The sequence below is a fragment of the Trachypithecus francoisi genome, unplaced genomic scaffold (genome assembly GCF_009764315.1).
Source record: "Trachypithecus francoisi isolate TF-2019V2 unplaced genomic scaffold, Tfra_2.0 Lachesis_group6, whole genome shotgun sequence".
Classification (NCBI taxonomy): Eukaryota; Metazoa; Chordata; class Mammalia; order Primates; family Cercopithecidae; genus Trachypithecus; species Trachypithecus francoisi.
In genome coordinates, this window is record NW_022681471.1 from 25,043,890 (window position 1) to 25,063,018 (window position 19,129).

General features: G+C 38.7%; 1 protein-coding gene across 1 annotated transcript; it reads left to right on the top strand.

The window, feature by feature from the left end:
* Positions 1 to 1,422: 1,422 nt before the first annotated feature.
* On the top strand, positions 1,423 to 17,413 carry HTATSF1 (HIV-1 Tat specific factor 1). Its single transcript, XM_033201009.1, is given in 11 exon segments — positions 1,423 to 1,919; positions 2,103 to 2,349; positions 4,073 to 4,253; positions 4,633 to 4,680; positions 5,139 to 5,293; positions 7,260 to 7,314; positions 7,317 to 7,422; positions 8,843 to 8,942; positions 13,890 to 13,979; positions 14,887 to 15,024; positions 15,608 to 17,413. Coding segments are annotated over 10 exon segments (2,262 nt in total). The 5' UTR covers positions 1,423 to 1,919; positions 2,103 to 2,163; the 3' UTR covers positions 16,811 to 17,413.
* Positions 17,414 to 19,129: the final 1,716 nt, after the last annotated feature.

Below are 19,129 nucleotides of genomic sequence, written 5' to 3' on the forward strand. Positions count from 1 at the left end.
TACACTGCCAGGTCACCACACAGGCCCTGGACAGCCTTTGGGCCAGGATGGTTGGGTGACATGGGGCATAAGCATAGGAAACCCTTTAGTCACCTGCTCAAAAGACGGTTGTAGTAAAGCGGCACTCAATGACATGTGCAGTAGGATGGTGTCACATATTGTCACCTATGCTGTGAACTCGGGAATGAAACGTGAGCTCAACACATTGCTGAAAACAGCTGTATGCTATTTTTGGATCCAGGAAAAAATATTTAGCAAAGTTTAAGCCTAATAAAACTCACATTACCTGTATCATAAAAATGCACACAAATTCAGTTCTCCGAGTTCCTACCAGAACGCGAACTTCATGAAAAAGAAATATTATTTTAAAAAACTAACCCAAACTATTAAAAACTATTGTTATCGTTGAAACCATAGATTCACACAGCGGGTACGTGGGGAGCCAGGATTTTCTAGAAGCAGTACTCAACTGCTATGTTTAGAAGTGAGGTCACTGGAATAGTGAAATAATTTCTTCTGGGAAGGTTTTCCCCACCCTCAAGCCTGGGTTGTGATATTTATGGTTACACTAATGAGTTCCTCATTATTTTAAATGAATTAGTATTTTTTAACGGCCGCTTTAATTTTTGTGCAGAAATACTGGTAAGTATAATCCACAAACAAACTTTTTTGGGGTCTTCAATGTTTTAGTGTAAAGAGGACCTGGGACCAAAAAGTTTGAGAACTGCTGACCTCCAGCATCTCATATCTGTCATTTGCCAACCATCCTAATTCTATCTCCCCTGAGTTGTGCCTGTCTTGTCGACTCCTGGGTCGCGAGAGCCTCGGTGCAGAACCCTGCACTTAGTAGGGGCTGGATAAATACTTGCCCAACTTAAAAATATGGACCTTTTCATTTTCAGCAATGAGTGTAATTCCTGAAAACAAAGTTCTGTTTAGAACAAAAGAATGCTGTGTCTTTCTAAAAGAATGACAAAGAAGCGGAGTTTGCCGGCCAGTAAAGCTGGTGTTTACACTGGGATGTTTACATTTATGTTTAAGTTTCAAGTTCGAAGCTCGAGCGCCACTGAATCCTGCAGTACAAGAGGCAGGCAACTGCTGCCCCTCCCATCCTTCCCAAGGAGTCAAACTCCAGCCAGAGGAAGGTATGAGACCGATAAAGGAGAAGGCTGACGCCAGAAAAAAAAAGTTGGCCCTTCTACCCCTCATTCGTTCATTCATTCGCTCATTCCGCATTAGACACCAGAGCCGGTGCCAGGAGCTTAGGCCACCAAGATGAACAATATCCGGTGTCTATCCCAGGGAGTCGGAAAGAAACAAGTAAAAGACGCGGTTCCTGCGCAGGGGAGGGGCCTTTGGGCGAAGGAGGCGCGTCGTTTTCTTCAAGCCAGAGATATTTGTCCTGCCCGCCCCACCCACTCCCCCAAGATGGCGTCCTCGCGACACCCGCCCGGCCACCTCCGCGAGGGAATATTCCCACGCCTTCCTTCCGTCTCCCTCGCGGGCCGGCCGATTCGCCGGGAACCTCGCGGACCTCAAGGCCCTTGAGGCGCCAGGGGATCCCAGTGGCCCTCGCCCCGCCCCAAGGCCAACCCTGGTGGGCTTCGACGCGCGGAAGCAGCGCTCCCCCCCTCCGGCGCCCCGCCTCCCTGGGTCTCGCGCCGCGTGCCGGCGTCGGCGCCTTTTGACGCCATAGTGGGCGTGGCGGCGCGACCCGCGACGTCGCGACGCGCCGACAATGGCGGCTGCGTCGGCCTGAGCAGGGCTTAGTTTACAAGTAATATCCTGACGTTGCCGAGGGAGCCGCAGTCGCCTCAGACCCGGTCGGCGGCGGCGGCGGCGGCGGCGGCGGCGCGCCTGCGCGCTCCCGCAGCGCCCTGGACCTAGCGGCGGTGCCGAGGCCCGGCGGAGCAAGCCAGGTGGGCGGCGGCGCGGCCGAGCTCCCAGCTCAGCGCGCGCGCGCGGTGGGCGGGCAGAGCAGGGGGCGGTGCGGCAGCCGAGCGGCCCCGATTTCCCGGGGACTGCTGGGGCGCCGCGGGGAGGCGGGCCGGGGGGCGGCGGGGCGCGAGCAGAGCGCGATTGACGTGCCTTTTTCTGCTCAGCTCCAGCGTCATTTCGGCCTCTTAGTTCTTCTGAACCCTTCTCCTGAGCTGGGTAGGAAACATGAGCGGCAGCAACTTGGATGGGAACGATGAGTTTGATGAGCAGTTGCGAATGCAAGAATTGTACGGAGACGGCAAGGATGGTGACACCCAGACCGATGCCGGCGGAGAAACCGATTCTCTCGGGCAGCAGCCGACGGACACCCCCTACGAGTGGGACCTGGACAAGAAGGCTTGGTTCCCCAAGGTAGGAGAGTGCCACGGGCGCCACTGCAGAGCGGGTCGCCTGGCCAGCCTCGCGGAGCACTCCTCTTACGTTTGCTTTGCTGAGATCCTTGGTCCTAGCCCCCTTGGATAGCGACGCTTCTTTTTGTTGTGTTTGTTGGGGCACCGATGTGTAAAGGAACGTAAATCTTTAGGGTGGTGTCTTAAATGTAATTTTTAAGTCTTTTCTATGCTTTATTAATCTTGTCTGTGAAGGTCACAGTTGGTAATTACATTGATGACTGCTTTTTATTGAGAAGAGGAAAAACACCAAGAGCAAATTTAGTAGCTGTCCATTTCTGGTAGCCAACCCCACTTGTCCTAGGAACTCAGATGTTTAGCTTATGTACTATGTGCAAAATGCAGTTTCTTGATTTCTTTTTTAAAGTAGCTGTTTACATATCTTTACTAATTGAACTTTCTTTGCACCTTGCTTTACTTTCCTAGTAAATTTTGTCCCTAAGCATATATGTTTGAACCATATAACCACAGGAATAAGACTGGAGACGCACAGAATACAGATGGAAAATATCTGTGTATATTTGTTTGGAGTACTTGGAAATTGCTAAGTATTTTTATTTCAGCTTCGAAGTAAAATAAGTAATGTTAAACTTGGTTCTGTAAACTTTGTGGTAAAAGTGCCCTTTTAATCTGGCTCTCGAGCAGGAAAGGGCACACTAGTAGCACACAAATTGACTTGCAAGCCAATGATACAAAACCTGTCTCCATTGCGCGACTGGACGGCTGTTTTAAAAATTCTTTTGCAACTTTTCTTTCCCATTCTGTATTTGTATATATATTCCAATGCCTCCAGATTGTTAAAATTTACGATTTCACTTCTGTATTGGTAGTACTAGTTTTGAGTGCAGATTTGGTTTCTTCAGCATTCTGAATACTTTTAACAAAGGTGTGATAATGGATTAATGTGTGACTTTATCTTTTTATGTTATTGAAGCTCATACCTCTTCAGACTTTGAGTTTTACATTTTCCCCATTCCATGCGTGCCTAATGTTGATTGGTGTGATGGTATAACTATATTTCTTTCATTTTGCAATAACGCTTTTCCCCCAAAGGGGAGGAAGATAGATATGAGTTGGATTTGTCTTTAATTTGTTCTGTTAGTAAAAGATAACGTCTTAATTTGTGATAAAGTTAAAATGAGCATTTAGTTTTACAGTTGTTAACTCCATTCTTTATATACCAAGTCAGAGTTCTGTTCTGTGTGCTCTCTGCATACAGATATTTAAGTACTTATTGTACATATATATTTGTGCATCTGTACAGTAAGAGAAAAGTGGATTCTGTGGTCAGATTATTCATTGACTGTTGGTTTTTATTGTTTTATTATCTGGTACTTCCTTTGTTGTATGTATTTGTAGCCTTAGCCAAGTAAACTGTAGAGAGGTAGTAATTTATAAATGAAACAACTAGAAAAGGTGCCAGCATCACTTAAAATGCTTTAAATCATATCTCAGACGTTTGCATTGATCATCTTAAGTACTCGTGTCTTATTTTTTATCACCGCATGCACAATTTTCTATATAAGATGACTATTGCATTTATACTTTAATAACTACAACTATTATCCACAGAAACACTTCTGTTTTAAGTTGTGTAACCATGCTGTAAAAACACAATTTAAACTTCTTATGGGTGGAAATAATTTTGAATTTCTCTATCTGGGTCTGTTGAATTGCTTGTTTAGATCACTGAAGATTTCATTGCTACATATCAGGCCAATTATGGCTTCTCTAATGATGGCGCATCTAGTTCTACCGCAAATGTTGAAGATGTCCATGCTAGAACTGCAGAGGAACCTCCACAAGAAAAAGCCCCAGAACCCACTGATCCCAGAAAGAAGGGAGAAAAAAGAAAGGCTGAGTCAGGTAAGTGGTTCTAGCTTACAAATTTTAAGTGTAAAAATTAAAAATATGGGTGTGCATATGTACAGTTGCTTTTCCGAGAATTATAATAGCTTTGAAGGAATAAGGTGAGTTTTTTTCTTAAAGGTAGTGTCAGAGTTATAAAGAATCAAGACAAACTGGCCATCTTTTTTCCAGATAGGGCTCTAAAACTAATTATTTGTCAAAAGATTTAAATCCTTTGAAAGCTGGGTAGTGATTTGAGTTAGTTTATCTTGGTCTTTTAAGAGTAAGAGAAAGGTCCTGGAAGTTTCAAGAAACTGCTGCTTTGTCAAGATTCCATAATATGACTCTTATCTTTTCTTGCAAGTGTTTTATTTATTAAATTAATTTTGATTTCTAGGATGGTTTCATGTTGAAGAAGACAGAAATACAAATGTATACGTGTCTGGTATGTATAACTTTTTAAACAAGTTTAAGGTAGGAAATACTTAATTTTGAGATTTTTCATGAAGTGATTTTTAGCTTTCAGTGTCTCCAGAGTCCATTTTTTATCATTGTGTCATTTTTTGTTCAGCCATTTATATTAGTAAGGAATATGTGTGTTTATTACAGAACCAAGAAATTTAGTGTGTAACTTTGCATACCAACCTTTGGGCCTCATTAATTTAACTTACAGCAATGTGTCCCTTCCCATTCAGTGAGGCCCTTAACAAAGCATAATTTTAATGTATATTTGAACACACAAAAATGTGAAATGTCTTCAGTTCTGTAAATGTAAAACTCTTACATACATTTAGAAAATCAACACTGCATTCACCTAAGTTACAGATTTCTAATTGATAGAATGCTAAGTAATTCACTTTCATTATCAATTATAATTTTTTTAAAATTTTTCTTAAATGACAGGTTTGCCTCCAGATATTACAGTGGATGAATTTATACAACTTATGTCCAAGTTTGGCATTATTATGAGGGATCCTCAGACAGAGGAATTTAAGGTCAAACTTTACAAAGATAATCAAGGAAATCTTAAAGGAGACGGTCTTTGCTGTTATTTGAAGGTAAGTTGTATGATCAAATAAGTTTCTTGTATCTTCGTTTTAAACTCAGGAACCAGGGCTATAATTTCTATAGATGATAACCAACACCAAGGACTACTCAAAACAGGATATGAAGAAAACTGAAATTTCAGTTAGTATCTGTGTGTATCACATTGGTAAGATTATTTACTTGTTTTAAGAAAATGTATTAACAGGTTAAAGTGTTATATAAGTATGTGACTGGAGTGCTTCTTTTGTCTTGAAAAATTCTCACTGGAAAGATTTCTTTGTTGATGTGTACAGTCAATTCAGACTACATTTTAAAAATTCAAGAAGAAAAAAAGCCAGTGACATTTTAGTTGTCCATTGGAGTGAATTACACCAGGGTTCAGCAAACTCCGGCTCTGTTTTGGTAAATACAGCTTTATGGAACACAGCCACACTAATTCATTTATGCATTTGTCTATGGTTGCCTTTGTGTTTCATTGATAGGGTTGAGTGATTGCAGCACAGACCTTGTGGCCTACAAAGCCTAAAATATTTACGAACTGGCCCTTTAACAAAAGGACTTTTCTGACCCTTTTATTAGACCGTGAAGGAGACGATAGCTTATTCTTACTCCTTTAAAATATTTTTTTGAATGTGAGAAAAGAGAGAGTGGTATTAAGAGAAATTTGCAGAACTGCATGTAGTCATAGTACCATAAATTACACAAAGAAACCTCAGTGCCAAAGGCAGCCATCATTCCTGGAACACCTGCCACCTTAGGAGCATGTGTTATACATTATCACAGGGTACAGAACAAATGATGACATGTACATAAGTCAAACCTGAAAATAATTACAGAGTAAAATCAAAATGGTAAAGCAAAAGTACAAACACCACAGGTGTGTTGTGAGTAGACAGCATTCCAGTGGGATCAGAAGAGGGTAGGATTAAGGTGACAGCTTTTTGGGAAATAGGTTTTTGACCTGAATCTTAAACGTGATGGTAATGGGACATGAGCATGACCATTTTAGGATGGTAGTTTTGTAATGTTCAAATGTAAGGAGATTTGAGGGTTTTATAAGTTCTTTAAGGATTATTCAAAAATCTGCTAACAGGTTCTTAGGGAGTTCTGTTAGATTTTTTAAATTTTTTAAAGGAAAAAAAATAGAGTTTTGAGACCCATAGAAGTACAAGATTGTCAAAACAGTCAAGTGAGTTCCAGGAAAATATAGTGAATTATTCCAGGAGCCATATTTATGTGAGCAGCTGAGTTCAGTTACCCATTTTTGTTTTCTACAGGTCCTCTGATCTTTGACTCTGTTTGTATAGGGCTGATAACTGTCCTTTCTGTAAGACCCGGAATCCATACATGTATTTAATATAAAGTACAAGTCATCAAATAATTGTCTTCTACTTCTCAGTGTATTGCAGACTTAAAATTTAATGGATGAACCAAAAAATTAAAGGCTGGCTATGGTGTTCCCAGTTCCTTGAGTCATCTAGTCTTTTAAGTAAGAGTATTACAGGATTTTAAAAGAAATACACCTTAGAAGTCATGCAGATTTGCCCCCTTCATTCTGCAGATAAGAAATTGCGGCCTCAAGAGACAAAATTATCCAATAATAACATAATTTACTGAACACCTGCCATATGCTAGTCCTTATCCTTTCCATGCATTATTTCATTTAATTTTGTCAAGAACCTTGTGATGAAGGTATTCACTATTTCCATTTTACATATGATTATACTGGGGCTCAGGAAGCTTGAATAATTTACCCAAGTTCACGCAGCTGGTTAGGGACAGCTGTGTCTCAGATGCAGGTTTCCTGGTTCAGATTCTAGAGTTCTTTATCTCAAAGAGAGAAAAAGATCTCATATATTAGTACTATATAAATGTAAGAATTTAAATTATTTTATGTATAATCATCATTCATCTGAAAAACTCCTGAACTTTTATTTCGTTGTATAACTGACTATATTTTATCTTACCTTTATAAAGAGAGAATCTGTGGAACTTGCATTAAAACTTTTGGATGAAGATGAAATTAGAGGCTACAATTACATGTTGAGGTGGCAAAGTTTCAACTGAAGGGAGAATATGATGCCTCAAAGAAGAAGAAGAAGTGCAAAGACTATAAGAAGAAGCTGTCTATGCAACAAAAGTTTGTAATTTTTTTCCCTTTTGAAAAGTTCTATATATTCTAGAGTGTATTTTTGGTAATAGCCATCTAGTTTTGTTCTGTCAAATGTGCCTACATATTATTTTAAAATAATTTCATTAGATCATCTGGTACTTCTAGCAATCTATACAATAGGATAATTTAGCAGTAGTGGGAATTTTAATTTTCCAGGGTGTTTATTTGTAATATAATAAGGGCTTCAATGAGCTAAGAGAAGCCATCTGTTTGGAAAACGTTGAACATCAAATTAAATAAGATAGTTAGGCTTATGTACCAGAACCATTAGTTTACCTTCTGTGTGGATTGAAATCACTTGTACCAGGGGCTAAATTTTTATGTACAGGTTTGTTATAGGAATTAGAAATGACAAGATTTTATAATTGTATTTACTGTAGTTGTATGTAGTATATACTTAATGTCATCAGGTTTCTGTTATTATTCTGTTTGTTTAATATACTTCGCAATATACTAGTTTTAAGAAATTAGTCAAAATGATAAATACTTTTATCAGAGTAAATTCTAGTGACACTTCTAACACCATGCTTAAACTAATTAAATATCGTAAAAGCATTTAGTTGTGATGTCTCATCGTTTTTACAAGAGTAGGTAAAATTGCTAACCACGTATTTTTTAAACAGTATCAGTAAAATTTATGATTGTAACAGAGTGATAGTTTTACATATTTGAGTGCAGTTTGTTTTTTATAATGATAAAGTACCTAAAATCCAATACAATTTAAAAGTATTTTTTAGCCTCAAAGTATATCCTTCTGAACTCATAAATACTAGGAATTAGAGATTTTTCAAGGGTCTCATTGGAATGTGTGTATAATCAGACAACAGTTACCCTGAAAAACATTAAATCTGGGGATTTCAGATACTGGGGCCATTTTGCCTCTGCCTTTTATTTTATTTTATTTTATTTTATTTTATTTATTTGAGGCAAGAGTCTTGCTCTGTCACACAGGCTGGAGTGCAGTGGTGCAATGTTGGCTCACTGCAACCTACACCTCTGGGGTTCAAGCTATACTCATGCCCCAGTCTTCCCAGCAGCTGGGATTACAGACGTGCACCACCACGCTTGGCTAATTTTTGTATTTTTAGTAGAGACGGGGTTTCACCATGTTGGCCAGGCTGGTCTTGAACTCCTGACCTCAAGTGATCCACCCACCTCAGCCTCCCAAAGTGCTGGGATTATAGGTGTGAGCCACCGCACATGGCCCCCTGCGCATTATTTTTATTTCAGAAAGTTTTCGGACTGGAACTGTGACTGAAATACAGTTTGTTGTAAAATCCAGTAATTATTAAATATTCAATAAAATACTGTATGAACAATTCATTGTTTTCTCTCTCCAAGTCTGAAGCAAAATTTACAGTTTGTTGTTACTGCTTCATTGCCTCAGGCAGTTGGATTGGAGACCTGAGAGGCGAGCCGGACCATCCCGGATGCGCCATGAGCGAGTTGTCATCATCAAGAATATGTTTCATCCTATGGATTTTGAGGTAGGAAGTGGTGTGCTTATTGATATAAATGCTGATAGGCTTTCTTTCTCTCAAGGGAGCCTGGAGCTTGCCTTGCCCCATCTTGGTTATGTCACCTCCTATACATTTGTGCAGTGAGTAGTAAAGGAAGATGGAGCCAAGAAGCTACTTAAGTCTTTTGATTTCCCTTCCCTTTGTTTAGCCCAGTATTGTTTTAAAGTATATCTCAGATAAGACTGTTTAATAACCATACTGCGCCCCAAACAGCAGCTACTTGGTATGAGAAACCATTGAAACATATCATCATTAAAAGATTTATGGGAACTGCTTGTGGATTTTGAGTGCAGGCCAACAAGTATGGGCTGATTTTGGCGGGGAGTACCAGCTTCACAATTGTAAATGCAAACTTCAGCTTGGTACTAAAAGTTACAATGCTTAATGTCCGTGGAAAAGTCTAAGAACAGCAAGTAAAAGTGAATAAGTACATCTGTTATATATCAACTTTTTAAAATGATTTTAAAAAAATAAAGTGAATGGAACTGTCCTTCCTCCCCTCAAAAAAGCGAATAAAGAAGGAGCAAAGAACAAGGAGTTCTAAGGAATATTGTCATCACAGTACCTTGTGTTACATTCTGCCTCTATTCTTATCTCTGTCTACTGGGGTAGACTGATTTTATTGTTAGTGGAGAAACAACTCTTTATTCTCTCCCTGGTTCTGAAATTAGTGATAGCAAGTTATACAGAAAGCAGATTATACAGATAGCAGGTTATACAGAGAAAAATGTTCATAATGTAAACTTCCAGGTTTACAAATGATCTAGTTGTCATCAGTGCCCATTCCTGACCCTTTTGTGCATTTAAACAGTCAAAATGATAATATAATTGTAGCCCCCTTAGTGAGGGCCCCACAATGGACAGTTCAGCTCTATCTCAATGAATAGTGTTGTGATTACTGTGTACCTATGGAGTTTGGGCATCTTTTGAGGTCATTGGAAAGATACGTGTGGTTTATTTATGAGATTGATTGATTGATGTCTCTTCTGACCAGAAATCTGGAAGAATTTTGAAATATAACAGTTTACAGTTTTACAGTTGCAGTGATAATGAAATATGGTTTAAAAACACATGCACACCAGTTGCATTTTGAAATACTGTTTTTGCCAGCAATAACTTTAAAATAAACACATAGAATTACAAAACTATTAGCTGGGCATGGTGGCGCATGCCTATAATCCCAGCTACTCAGAAGGCTGATTCAGGAGAATCGCTTGAACCTGGTAGGCGGAGGTTACGGTAAGATCGTGCCACTGCACTCCAGCCTGGGCAACAGAGCGAGACTCCATCTCAAAAAAAAAAAGAACCAAAAACAGAACAAAACAAAACCAGATCATAGTCATTAAAGCAGCATATAAAATAAATGCATAGATTGATCACAATAGTCTGCTAAATACAACTCCGGGATTTCCTATTGTTTATTACATTTTATCCCCCTGCTAAATAAGTGATTTGTTGAACAGAAAATCAAACACCGCATGTTCTCACTCATCGGTGGGAATTGAACAATGAGAACACTTGGACACAGGAAGGGGAACATCACACACCGGGGCCTGTTGTGGGGTCGGGGAGGGGGGAGGGATAGCATTAGGAGATATACCTAATGTAACTGACGAGTTAATGGGTGCAGCACAGCAACATGGTGCATGTATACATATGTAACAAACCTGCACTTTGTGCACATGTACGCTAGAACATAAAGCATAATAATAAAAAAAAAAAGTGATTTGTTTATTAGGTGACATATTTATTTCTGTGACTTGAGGTCTTTGATTCACACATTTCATACTCCTGCCACTCGAGTGTGAATGTAAATGCAAACCTAATTCAAAGTATCTGGAACCTCTGCAAGTAGAAATCTGTTGTGTAATTTTATCTATTCTTGTTTCTGCCTCCTGCCTTGCTCATTGAAATACCTTATTGAGTCTAAGGATCACCCCGGGCAGACTTAGCTTTACCTAGCTTAACAAATATTCTTTCCCCAAGACCACATTTACTCTACCTTGACCCCTATATATTCCGTCCAGTGAATATTCTTAAAGATAGAAGTTTCATGCTTGCAAATTCCTGATTTTTTTTTTAATCCTCTTGGTTTAGTATAAACATTACTTTCGAGTTACAGAGCCTTTATACTACCCTATTTTGTTGCCTTCATAGCATTTATTATTATCTGAAGTAATTTTGACTCGTCTACTAGAATGTGGGCTCCATGACACCCAGTATTTTGTCTACCTTGTTTGCTGCTATATTTTCAGTACACAGAATTGTGCCTGGCACACAGTTGGCCTTAATATTTATGTGATGAAGAATTGAAAGAATTATTAAATGAAGCCCTTGTTATTTACAAGCCAGAGTCTTTTCATTCATCTGGTGGATGAAACATTTTCTCTTCAGCATCTTTGCAAATGAAGGCAAATTTTCTTTTTAGATGCTTATGCCACAAAGGATGGTAGGACATTGTTTTGGCAGTGGTGGAATTAGTTCACAAAGAAATGCTTGGTGATGCTATCCTTGTTTGCCCACCTTCCTGGTCTCACATGGTCCAACTAGCTTGCTGAAAGCGTGTCAGCAAGAAGAGTGACAAATAATCTTGCTTTTGTTCACTGTCTCTGAGCACCTGAACCTCAGTGTAGACCTGTGCTGTCAGATATGGTAGCCTTGTGTGGTTAAATGTAAATTAATTAAAATGAAATAAAATTCAGTTCATCACTTGTACTAGGCACATGTAGCTAGTAGCTACCATGTTGGATAATGCAGATATACAACATTTTCATCATCACAGAACCTTCTATTGGACAACACTGGTATAGACATTATATAACTTTTGACAGAAGTGTCCAACAGGAAAACCTGCTTTTATTGCATGTTTTGGGGGGGTGTTTGATTTGACTGAAGACTCCATATGAGCCTAAAGAACACACAGCAGCGTTGAGCTTTTTACTGGAAAACAAAAACTGAATTGTCAGGTTATCCTGAGGTATCTGAAAGGAGTCAGATTTTGGGTGGAGGGGTATATTTTGATTCCAAACAGTTAGAAGCAACATACCTAAGAATACTATCTGATATCAGGGTAAATATTGAAGGCTAGCTAACATTTTTAATGTAACTTCAGAGGGTCCTCAGTATTTAATTCAAATCCTTATTTTAAAATGCATTGCCTGGCAAATTTGAATACCAAGACATGAAGAGTCAAAACTCAGATGCATTAGCCAGGCGTGGTAGCACGCACCTGTAATCCCAGCTACTCGGGAGGCTGAGGCACGAGGATCACTTGAATCCGGGAGGCAGAAGCTGCAGTGAGCCAAGATCGCGCCACTGCCCTCCAGCCTGGGCGACAGAGTAAGACTCTGTCTTCAAAATAAAAAAAAAGAAAGAAAGCAAAGCAGTGAGACATTGGTATAGAAATAACGGTGATGCCTACCCCCACCACGGAATCACACTTCAATTGAAAAGTTGTTAAACATGTTGAAACAGTTTTTTTTAAATATAATCCTGATTTTCCTTGGTGAATAAAAGAGAGGTATTAGAAACAGTTTATCAAATTCTTAAAAAGATTTTCTTGAATATTGGCTTTGTACAAAAGTCTGTGCTATTTTCTGTGAGATATCTGAAACTCAATAAAACAAAGTTCCTGCCTTCTGAAAGCACTCACTCTAATAGGAACTAACCACACACACACACACACACACACACACACACACACACACACATATCAAAAGCCATAACTTTTAGTCTCTACTCCTATTCTTCTCAGGTCTGATAATTTTGTATAAAGCAAATTGGCTGCTTCTCCAAAACTGGGGTTTATAAGTGGGGAAATCCAGAGTTCTGCCAACTGTAGTTTTAGAAGCCTCAGATTTATGCAAATGAGTACGATTTTATATTTTTTATTTTAAATCAGATTTCAGTAACTCCCTGCCAGCTTATTTTTGCTTTTTGAAGAACCTTATGGGAGGAAAGCCACAATTCTCTATAGTTCCTCTAGCTGATGAGAAAAATGAAAGCGTGTAAGAAAGATAGATGCACTTAAATGTTTCCTAGAAAGTATAAGTCACCTTCAATAGAAATTTATAGATAGGATATTTTCATTTATATTTGTATGTAGTTGAAATTCAAGCTGATAATGTAGCTTTTCCTGAGCCCTTTTTGTGCATTGGTGCTTTGAGAGAGAGAGAGAGAGAGAGTTGGTAATTCCCAGAGGGAATCTTAAATCATTTTGTTGTTGTAGGGAGATTTCCACCTGAACTCTAGGCTACTAGAAACAGCAGTACTTGAATGTTCTTAATAGGGTCATAGTTGCAAGAAAGCAACAGCTAAGAATGTATTTTATTGCATGCTTCATACCAGCTCCTTATTTGTATGGTTCTGTTACAGTGTGGTAGGAGGCAAGACAAACAGTAATCCTTATAATGTTTACTCTGTGAGTTAAAATAGCATCTTGGAAGCACAAAAATCAATCTTAGGACACTTAGTCAATAAAAGGGATATATTACTCTCTCTCTCCATTACAACATTTCTGTAAATAGGAGTGTATCCAAAACACAAAGCAAAGGGCTCTCATCAGCGTGATGTTGATGCCCATGCAGAACATAGGAATAAGCAGTCTGACTGAATATGTGCCACAGGACTTCCGCCTTCTTCTCCTGCTCTGCCACTGTAGGCCCCTTCTGCTGCCTGCCATACTTGTCCATTTCCTTTGTTTAAAGCAGGGCAAACCTATAGGAGTAGCAGTGGATTGAGTAGTCTAATTTTATTTGATTTTGAGTTTTTAAAAAATTTTATAGACTGAAAAACACTGCTCACCTTAAGTGAAACTTTTTTGTGTCTGTTGATTTATCAGAACAAGAAATTGGATTCTCAGGATTTATAGTTAAAGAAGGGAGCACACCCATTTTCATCATGCGTATTTTTCAGGATGATCCATTGGTGCTGAATGAGATCAGAGAAGACCTTCGAGTAGAGTGTTCGAAGTTTGGACAAATCAGGAAGCTCCTTCTCTTTGATGTAAGTTCATAGCTTGGACACACGGATCCTGAAGCAGTCATTCCTCCACCTTAGAAGTTCTTCCCAGATGTTAGTATACCCCTGGATTTTAGATTAATGTTTTTATAGAGTAGTCCACTATCTTGTGATAATCATCTATTAGCAATAATGAGATGAACATGGATTACAAGCCAAGGATTTGATGGATTTGATAAGCCTTGCTTATTTTCCGTCATCATTACCCTAGAGTACATGATCAGGTGAAAGAAGGTACAAGAAAAATGTTTGAGATCTCTGGTTCCCTATTAGTCACATTTTCTCCTCTTTGTGAATTGTTCTCATCCTCCATATTTGGAACAATCAGGGAAAATATTCTCCTGTGTATTTCCTCTTCTCACCCTCTTTTTACTTCCAAAATTGACACCCAGTAATTAAGAGTCACCATTTATTGCTTGTGTATTACAAACTACTTTACATGTTATCTCACTTAATTCTCAAAACCCTTTGAGGCAGGTTAGCACTATTATACCCATTTTACAGATGGGGAAGCTAACACTTTAGAAATTGAGCACCTGGCCCAAGGTTGTTCATCTGGTAACTGACAGAGCCAGTATTTAATCCCAGGGCAATATGACTTCAGAGTTTACACTCTTAACAGTTATACTGTCCTGCTTCTCATTAGACAGGGATGTTAGCAGAAACATTTCCAAGGACATTGTGCTTGATTCTTGCTAGGTAAGATTAAGGTAAAGAAGCAGATGACTGCATGTGACTGGCTGGGATAAAAGGAAAGAAAGACTTCATACATAAAGTCTTTTACTTCAGAGTATCAGAGAGAACACTACTACTTACCTACTTTGTGAAATGTATGTGTTTTATTTTTAATCTTACCGTTCATTCCTGTTTTTTTTCTTTCTTGTCTTTCTAGAGGCACCCAGATGGTGTGGCCTCTGTGTCCTTTCGGGATCCAGAGGAAGCTGATTATTGTATTCAGACTCTGGATGGAAGATGGTTTGGTGGCCGTCAAATCACTGCCCAGGCATGGGATGGGACTACAGATTATCAGGTAAATTCTGCAACTTGTCAAGGACACACACATTGTTTCATTACCAACAAATACTGATCCTTCAGATCTAAATTTTGGGTTTGGTTTAACCTATTTAATGTAACAATGCTTCTTTTCTTTTTATTTATTTATATGTTTTAATTTTTTACTCTTCCTCTTTATTATTTACAATGCCTCTTTTAAATAATATTTTGCATTCAGAAGATAGAGAACTATTTGAGTTTTTCAGTTTATAAGTGAAAGTTTGAGGCTTGTTCAGAATAGTGATAAGAAAAGAACACATTCAACCAAATGTTACTCTTCCTTTGTATGCTGTAAAGTATGGACAGAGCTCAAATATTAACTTTTTAAGAGATGAGACATTTCTGCAGTATTGTGATATTTGGCCTTTATTCAAGTGATCTTATTTACGGTCAACTCTAGTAAATCAAGATGTAAAGTTTTGAAAACTGAAGACAGGGAATTGCTTTCCTAAGAAGAGATGCTTTATAAAATTAAGGTTGTTTCATCAATATTAGGTATGTTCAGAAAAGTAACCTTTTGCCTAAAACTTATTTTAATGGCAGTCTCCATTTATCCACAGGTGGAGGAAACCTCAAGAGAAAGGGAGGAAAGGCTGAGAGGATGGGAGGCTTTCCTCAATGCTCCTGAGGCCAACAGAGGCCTTAGGCGTTCAGATTCTGTCTCTGCTTCCGAAAGGGCAGGGCCTTCTAGAGCAAGGCATTTTTCAGAGCACCCCAGCACATCTAAAATGAATGCTCAAGAAACTGCAACTGGAATGGCGTTTGAAGAACCTATAGATGAGAAGAAGTTTGAAAAGACAGAAGATGGGGGAGAATTTGAAGAAGGTGCTTTTGAAAACAATGCTAAAGAAAGTAGCCCCGAAAAAGAGGCCGAAGAAGGCTTCCCTGCAAAAGAATCTGAAGAGGGCTGCCCCAAAAGAGGGTTTGAAGGTGGTTGCCCCCAAAAAGAGTCTGAAGAAGGCAATCTCATAAGAGGATCTGAAGAGGGTAGTCTTAAAAAAGAGTCTAAAAAGAAGGCACTCAAAAATGATTGTGAAGAGAATGGCCTCGCAAAGGAATCTGAAGATGACCCCAACAAGGAGTCCGAAGAGGAGGCTGGCCCCACAAAAGAGTCCGAAGAAGATGACTCAGAGAAAGAGTCTGACGAAGACTGCTCTGAAAAACAGTCTGAAGATGGCTCCGAAAGAGAATTTGAAGAAAATGGTCTCGAGAAAGATTTGGATGAGGAAAGCTCTGAAAAAGAGCTTCATGAAAATGTTCTTGACAAAGAGTTAGAGGAAAATGACTCCGAAAACTCCGAATTTGAAGATGACGGCTCTGAAAAAGTGTTAGATGAGGAAGGCTCTGAGAGAGAGTTTGACGAAGATTCAGATGAAAAGGAAGAAGAGGAGGATACATATGAAAAAGTTTTTGATGATGAGTCCGATGAGAAAGAAGATGAAGAATATGCAGATGAAAAGGGGCTTGAAGCTGCTGGTAAAAAGGAGGAAGAAGGTGATGCAGATGAAAAGCTGTTTGAAGAGTCAGACGAAAAGGAAGATGAAGATGCAGATGGAAAGGAAGTTGAAGATGCTGATGAAAAGTTGTTTGAAGATGATGATTCCAATGAGAAGTTGTTTGATGAGGAGGAAGATTCCAATGAGAAGTTGTTTGATGATTCTGATGAGAGGGGGACTTTGGGTGGTTTTGGGAGTGTTGAAGAAGGGCCCCTATCCACTGGCAGCAGCTTTATTCTCAGTAGCGATGATGATGATGATATTTAATCCCTTAAACTTGCTTTTTAGGGAGAGTCCTCCATCTACATTTGCCTGTGCTTCAGGGTAATTACTAGTAGTGTTACATGAACATGTGCATAGTGGTAGGATGCCATCAGATTAAAGCATTGAAGTTTTTCATTGTTACCTGTACCTAATGGTTTTAAATATATGTTGATTGTTTAGTTAAAATGTCATAGTTACAGTGCAAGTAAACTGGATACTTGTTCTTTTGTCGGATTTGTTAAATGCATGCAGAATAATATTTTTAAAAGCGTTGATTGAAGTTTGTGATATTCATCAATAAAAATAAGTTGATAATATGCAGAAACTGAAAATTGGACTTGAGGCAAATTGCATTGTAAATTCTTGATACTGCTTTATTTATACTGACGGTTGGCTTTTTTGAGGACTTGAAGAATCCCTTTGGAGTCTCCTTGCTTCCCGCTGGTAGTAGCACATATGTCTCCATTTCCTCTCTATAAACCAGAACATGTTCCTAAACTCAGAAAACAACCCTCTGGATTTGCTTTTTCTGCCCAGCCCTTGCAAATTAACTCTTGTTTGTTGTCTACCCTCTTTCCATTAAAATTGACTCTCAGATGTGCAAAAGTGAATTTCCTGCGGTCTACAGCTCCCATTATTATTAAAAATCTAGAGAACCAGATTAGAATTCTACCTTGTACTGTTAGCCTCTTTGGGCCCCTTTAGAAGTTAATTCAAGTTAGAGGACCTCTTCCCAGAAAAAAATGTACACACTACACTACACAATGTGTGTCCAGTTTGAGGAGGTTCATGGATGCCCTGAAGTTGAAGAACTTCATGCATGTTTCAGTTGTTCGTTTTTTTAGAATCTTAGTGCCTAGCACTGTGCAAAGTTGTGTAGTCCCAATAAAATTGTGGGTCTTTCTTGATTATGCTTTCCAAATTCAGTATTGATGAATTTACTTCTGATGTAGCATTAAGAAGCTGTTCTCAGAAATTGGAAGCATTAAAATAAACTGCATTGGTGCTCTTTCATTACAGTATCTGTAAGTGTAACCCTCTAGATAGAGAAGAGTTCCTATACTTCAAGTCTGTTTTTATTTTGAGAATTTTTTAGTTGATGTCTGGGATTTCGTAAAATCTTCAGGATTTTCACCAGGGATAAGTCAGTAAATGAGGTGAAGAAAGTTAAGTATAGAAAAGTTGCAAACCAAAATAGTATTTCCTTTAAAGATAAGCCAGAAGCATTTAACTTGAATTTGTTGGAAAATTGGTTTTCTAAATGAAAGGAAAAGAATGCTTTACCTTCCATATACAGTGGTTAGGACGGATTACCCTACAACATAAATTAGCTCTGAGACCATTAGGAGAATTTATTTCATTCTTTACATTAAAATTTATAATTTTGGAAATCTAGAATCTCTCAAAAGAATATACTATCCATCTAGTCTGTTTTTTAAGATACTAACCATTGCTTAGTAAAGACTCCCTGCCACAATTTTGGGATGGGAAATACATTAAAAATAGAGTAAACTCACTATTTGGTGGGTTTTGTCTAAAGTCATTGCCACCCCTGGCAGGTTAACCATCTTCTGTGTGAACTCAAGTGTGTGTGTGTGTGCGCAAGTGTGTGTTAATGGATTTCAGTTATGCGATACTGTCCCGAATATTTTGACTTCAATTTGGTTGATACCACATACTCAGGTTCTTCTCATATAAACACACTGGAAGTGAAAATCACAAACACATGTAAAATGGTAAATAATTTATGTGATATAAACAACAGAAATTAGAGTCATAAATAAAGCACACATAGCTACCTGTTTACTAAGTAATCAGATTGTATTAGTCCTGAAAGCTGAATTTAATGTGAGGCAAGAATACATCCTATTATCAAAAGAAAAATGGGAGCGGGGTGGGTTTTAAGCCCAGCAATGCCCCACAATCACCTGACAACTATTAAGTTTAATGCTCCTTACAGCTATAATTTACACAAACTATTGGTACATTCTGTCCTAAATGCATAAACCAGAAGTGGCTTCAGGCATAACTGAATGACTTGAATGCCCTGCTGTCTGAGTCCACAAGTACCTTCTACAAGAACAAACATGAAACTTCATGTTAGAAAAAAGTATTTCTGGTCTTTGCAATATTAATGAAATACTGAAATTATTACTGCTTTCTATAAAAGAAATGTAATAAGGGCAAAATTGGAGTAACTCAAGTACTTCCTTATCAAGTAGTAATAGCTCTGGGCTCTTTGTGAAGCCCTGAGGAGCCAAATCCAGTTCATTTGGAAGCCACTACTTCTTCCTTTTCAGAGTATAATCTATTTTCTTGATG